Consider the following 5,963-nt stretch of genomic DNA (forward strand, 5'->3'; position numbering starts at 1 on the left):
GCCTCCCAAAATTCTGGGATTACAGGCGAGACCCCCCGCACCCAGCCGACATTTTATTTTTTTAATGGAGCCAGATGCAATATTTGTGTTGCGCAGCTCAGGTATTTAAACACTTGAGGAAACATCAAACACAGGAACAGCTTTTTACTTACTCTCAAGTTGATTGACCTCCAGGTAATAGTTTTCAAGGTTTTCATTGACGGTTGGTATGTTTTTAAGCTTGTTATAGGACAGATCCAGCTCAACCAGGGATGACACATTGAAAGAATTTCCAGGTATTCCACTATCAGCCAGTTCATTGTGGGACAAACGCAGATACTGCAATGCATTAAAACGCTTGAAATACTCATCAGGGATGTTGCTGATCTTATTGTTGTCTAAGTAGAGAGTTAGAAGAGAGACAGGGAGACCAGAAGGCAGTTTGGCTATCTGATTGAAGCTCAAGTCAAGGTATTCGAGTGATTTAAGACCTCTTAAAGCAGCTGAAACAGCATCCTCTTTCAGCCGATTGTGTTGGAGATGGATGAAGGTCAGGTTTACCAGTCCTTCAAAAGAGCCCAGCTTTGTGATCTTGTTATGAGTAAGCTGCAGATCCTCCAGAGATTTGGGAAGTGGGCCCACAGACTCTGTCAGGTTGTTGTAGTTTATATGCAGCTTCTTCAGTTGTTTCAATTTAGAGAAAACTCTCCCTTTTATCTTGGAGTTTTCTAGAAGGTTGTGATCTAGAATGAGCCACTGCAGATCAGTTACATTCTCAAAGGCCTTTTCATCAATATGGTCAATCTGGTTATTCCTAAGGTAAAGATACTTGATTCCAGGAGGCACCATTGGTACACTTTTCAATTTCAGCTCATCACAGTACATGGCACTTGGGTAGCTTTCAGGGCAGTTACATTCTGGTGCACAGTTTGGTGATGATTGCCCATAAATTGATAGGGGAAAATCATAATCATAGTACTGGCCACCGGTACCACCAATCAATGCCAGGAAGAGAGTAAATGCACTTAGACTCATTTTTGGCAAATGGTTTGAATCCTAAATAAAGTTGAAACATTTATTAATAAAAAATATATACTTTCAAGAAAAGGATATTCAACTTACAACATTAAATGCATTATAAAATGTGCATTTTGTTATTCTTATAGCTATTTTTAGTGCATCTAACGGCGTCTCTTCAATTTTTATTTAGGTATGAGGACAAAGGTGTATGTTTACAACTGTGTGGTGAGCAGTTTTCAGGTTAGATTGCGTACACGTGCGCCCCCTTCTGGGAGAGCCAGGCCTAATTGTTCCAGTCAATCTCTTTAGGCTCTTCCTTAATGAAATGCCTGCCTGTAAGAGGTTTCTGGGTGGTGTTCATTGACCACCGAATTAGACTGCTGCTTCAGATCATCTCTCAGAAAACGAGAATGAGAAGACAGTTGTTAACTGTATACTCTACTCTACCATTCGACATCATTAAAATGACTCATGAAGAAGATCCTTACGGGAATATGGGCAACCTGAGGTTTTGCTTGTATGTGGGAGGGAAATGGAAGGCACATTCCTTTAAAAGTATCCGGTTATTGTTGGTTCTGAGGAAGGAGAACAGAATTCTTGGTGCTGGTGTGCGTGCATACTAGTGCACGTTGTGCTTGACATTCCACACTTTTTAAAGCACACTGCAAAACTGTGTTCTGAAACTAATATTTCATAAATTAGCTATTTACTAAATTAAATATTAGTAATATTTAAGAATTACTAATGTTTATCAGGAAAATGTCACACATTCTAAGGGTTTCTCTATCTGGAAAGAGATTCAACAGGTAGAGAAAGATAGTATTTTCCAAGTTTTCAATTAGAGTTATAGTCTGTCTCAATTACTCACAAGTTCTCTACTTTCTTCATGCCAAAATCAAAGATGCCATGGTTTGCTTATATGGCTTTTAATGACCTCACAGAATGGAGGTGGGAGAGAGGTGGGACGTTTTTAAAGTTTGGTTTTAATACTGGTATTAGAACTATCTAGTAAATTATTCAATTGAGAATATGAATTTAAAATAATGTGTAACAGTTATCTTCTCATAGGAACATGTTTCTAAGGTGAGGTTCAAAAAAGTCCATTTCAGTGTCTTAAGGAGGTGCAGCAATTTAGGTATGGGAAAATTAGAATATAAGAGTTAGACTTTTATAGAGTGAAGAGTTGTGGCTGAGGCAAAGTTGGTAGCCCTGGGAGATAAATCATTAATGTGAAGAAAGATCTACATTCTAATAGATAACTGAGAATATGGTATCTTCCTATGAAAGTATGATTACAAGCTTTTGGATCAAGGTAGTTTGGGATAAGCAGGATCTCTGGGGTAAGAAACTGAAAACGTCTTTTATTTGTTTTAATTTGAAATTATAAGGCACTTTGTTTCAGATCAGATGGAACGTTATAAAACAGTGGTCAGAAATACTTTGATTGCTGACATAATGTAACATGTAGCCAGATTCTCAGTAAATTACTCTCTAAGATTGTAATGGGGGGCATTTAATATTGTTGACAGAACTTGCCATAATAATAATTGCATAGCACTAAAAAGAACATGATGACATATTCGCAGAGTTATTTATAAGTTACAGAATGCAAATACTGTAAAGATTTGTCTTGCTTTATTAATAAGCTATTTTAAATTTAGTATATACCAAAATATTTATGGTAACCATAAGGTGAGTATTAAATAGTAATGAAAAATGCTTCCACATTTTTTGGCAAAGTAAAAACAAGGATGCTAAACTGAAAGAGAGTTTGTGACCATATAATGACTCCACTATGAGACAAAATCACACTGTACCTCCCTCAGTTTTCTCAAATACCTGTGGCTATAGAGAAAATGCTGTTTCCAAAAACTAAATCATTTCCCAGAATTTCTTTAAAAACTCATTCCTTAAGGCATATATCCAAGAAACAATTTTTTAAATTAACAAAACAGAAATAAATAATCCATAAGAGTCTCTAAATCTTTTAGCTCATGTTTTATAACATAGAATGTTTATCGTAAATTATAACAAATTGCCACAATATACTTATTAAAAGATATTTTGAATGCTGATTAAAATGACTTTTCCTTGCTCCAGTATTAGAGTCCAATACTAACATATATAACTAATTAGCATATATAACAAATATTTTAATTTCTATATTTTTTCACTGTGTCTACTTTAACTATTTTCTCATTCTAACCTTGAAACTTTTTATAACTTCCCTTGCCAAGCAATACAGCATATACTGTATAAAATCTCAAATCTATAAATCATGGAAAACATATTAAACAAAATGTGAAACTAACTGCTCAAAACTGTGGATTTGCTGTTGAATAGCAATTGGCAAAATTGCTCTGGAATTTTTCCTGTTCCTGTTTCAAAAAACACTGTCCCAAACAGTTACCATCCCCAGTGCGATAGTTAAAACAGCACTTACCTTACTGTCTTGACACTGCTCTCGTTAATTCTTAAAGCAGATGCACTATGGACAAGAATCCACCAATATATGCTGTAAACTCTGTCAGGACGGAACTGGCTGCCAGATTCTGAGTGATACAAGAGCTGAAGGGGGGTGGGGAGACCCAGCCCAGTCACGCCAGTCTCTGAATGGAGTTATGTCATTGTGGGGATCTTGTGGTGTGGCATGTGAACACTGCTCTCTAACGAAGTGCAGGTGAATGTGGAGAGGAAGGACAGCCCAGCTCATTCCCTATGGAATGGGAGAGAGATACGTGTTTAACTAGCTCAAATACCATAGCTTTTAACCAAGGATTGAGTCCTGCTTCAAATAAGGAAGCTCACTGTGAGAACATTTTTCTTACAAACCTCTTTACATCTGTGGCTGTGGCAACAATTAAGTGCAATGCACTCAGCCAACTATCATGTTTATATAAAGATCTCATAAATCATAAGCAGGGCAAATAATTTCAGGAAAACACAAATGAACAGACTCAGAGGAATTGAATCTCTTTGCCTATCACTTTTGAAATCAATATAGATTTACTTGGACTAACTTAATTTTTGGTCATGAGGGTAACTTACATTAGTTTTGAAAATGTGAAATATGCTTCATATACTCTTGGATACACATGATAAATATCAGCATTTCGAGTTTACTTCTAATGCTAAGGAGACTCATTTAATGTTACTCAGGTCTGGAACCAATCAGCAAAGTCTTGTCTGTTTCTTATTTTGTGGATTTTGTTTAGGAATTCACCCAAAACCTTACTTGAGGATAGCATTCTATAGCTTAATGCCAAAAAACATAAAAGAACAGAGAAAAAAATAAATTTATACTAAAAGTATCACAAGGCAATAATCTTTCATTCTCTCATTGCATGCTATAATTTTTTTTTCAAAGTTAAAAGTTATTCAAAGTTATAATCTCCCAAAGACCTGGCTGGATACATCTTTCATTATCAGCTCCTAATGCATGGTTTCAGCAAATGAGAGATGTACTTAAATCCTTGTCTATTTCATTTTGTGATTTTATCAGTTATATTTATGTGATTTTTTTCTAAAATGTTTCATTTCCTCATATTTATAAGAACTTTTACAACAAGATATTTTAGTATAAATTGTCACATTGTATTTTTGTCTTTAAAAATAACTATATTACATTTTAGCAGTGAGACTTGTGGAAGATTAACTCCATGACTAATACTGCATTTGCCCGACAAAAGACTATTAGAATAAATGCCTTATTTTTGTAATAGAACTATTCAAAAACAAAAAGTAATCTTCTTGAAAGTAACTAATGGAATTGTAAGATGATTCACAAGCACACAATTTTTACTAATATTATTTTAAGAAAATTATTGATAAGCATCAGTTTCAACAAAGTAACTGAACAAATTTATAAGGAATTAAGAAAAAAAGACCAATCAAATATAATTAAGTGATCTTGTTATAAGAGTATTCTTAAAACAATGCTAAGTATTAATTTTGAGTGTATCAAATTCTATAATCTGAGCTCTTGTTACAACAATTCCACCTATCCATTCCTTAAGTTTTTTCTGTATAAAGCGATACATGTGTTGTGGTATTTGTAACAGACCTCAAATGCATTACATTGGATTTAGCTCATTGTAAAGTCTTGTCAACATATACTTTTTAATAAAATCAGTTCTGTGAAACCAGTAATTGAATAATTTTGTGCATTTCAGAGCATATTTTCAGGGTCCATTAGAAAGAAATGAAATGAACATTTATAGTGGATCTAGTATATTCCATGATTTATACTCAGAGTTTTCACATTTCTTACTTTAAATTTCATACATTAAAATTCCTATGGTATGATTTACTACTCTATTTTCAGGAGTATAAATGGAGAGTCAGAAAGTCAAATTCATTTGCTTAAAGTCACCTAACATGTAAATCTAAGAATAAAACCATGAACTTCATTCATTGGGAAGAGGGTGAACAGGAGGGAACTGAGACAATGTAGTTCACTAAATCAACTTAAAACACTTTATAGACAATGTTATTATCAGTTGGGAAAAAGCAGAAATATTAAATGGGCAATAGTTGTTTAAAAAGCCAAATGTTAATTAAGCAATAATTTCTTTCCTTTTACCTTACACACTAACACACACATGCCTAGTCACATCCACACCTCAGAACTTTTGGGTAAGGTATAAACATTCCATCCTGACAAATGGTGATTCACATCATTGGTGGTAACGTGCATTGAAGGCTGAATGTGTTTCATCATAATACAGGTTAAAATGATGGGAGTTCTCATTGTTCACCTCCCACTTATGAGCGAGAACGTGGGGAAGAGTACACACTGGGGCCTGTCAGGGGTTGGTGGGCAAGGGGAGGGAGAGCATTAGGAAAGATATTTAATGCATGCGGGGCTTGAAACCCAGATTCATGGGTCAATAGGGGCAGCAAACCACGATGGCAAACGTATAACTGTGCAACAAACCTGCACATTCTGCACATATATCCCGGAA

The 5,963-nt window shown here is 35.0% G+C and overlaps 1 protein-coding gene across 4 annotated transcripts in view; it reads right to left on the bottom strand.

The window, feature by feature from the left end:
* Positions 1–3,876, bottom strand: part of LUM (lumican) — a 10,560-nt gene extending 6,684 nt beyond the window's left edge. For 2 of the 4 annotated variants that reach the window (XM_011988916.1, XM_011988915.1), the window contains exons 1-2: positions 3,443–3,876; positions 153–1,035 (exon numbers count right to left, since the gene is read on the bottom strand). In XM_011988916.1, coding sequence (XP_011844306.1) covers positions 153–1,014 — 862 coding nt within the window. In that variant the 5' untranslated portion in view covers positions 1,015–1,035; positions 3,443–3,876. Of the gene's footprint in view, positions 1–138; positions 1,036–1,367; positions 1,380–3,442 lie in introns of all 4 variants that reach the window. The other 2 variants (XM_011988917.1, XM_011988918.1) reach the window with 2 other exon arrangements.
* Positions 3,877–5,963: the final 2,087 nt, after the last annotated feature.

The sequence above is a fragment of the Mandrillus leucophaeus genome, unplaced genomic scaffold (genome assembly GCF_000951045.1).
Source record: "Mandrillus leucophaeus isolate KB7577 unplaced genomic scaffold, Mleu.le_1.0 Scaffold340, whole genome shotgun sequence".
Lineage (NCBI taxonomy): Eukaryota > Metazoa > Chordata > Mammalia > Primates > Cercopithecidae > Mandrillus > Mandrillus leucophaeus.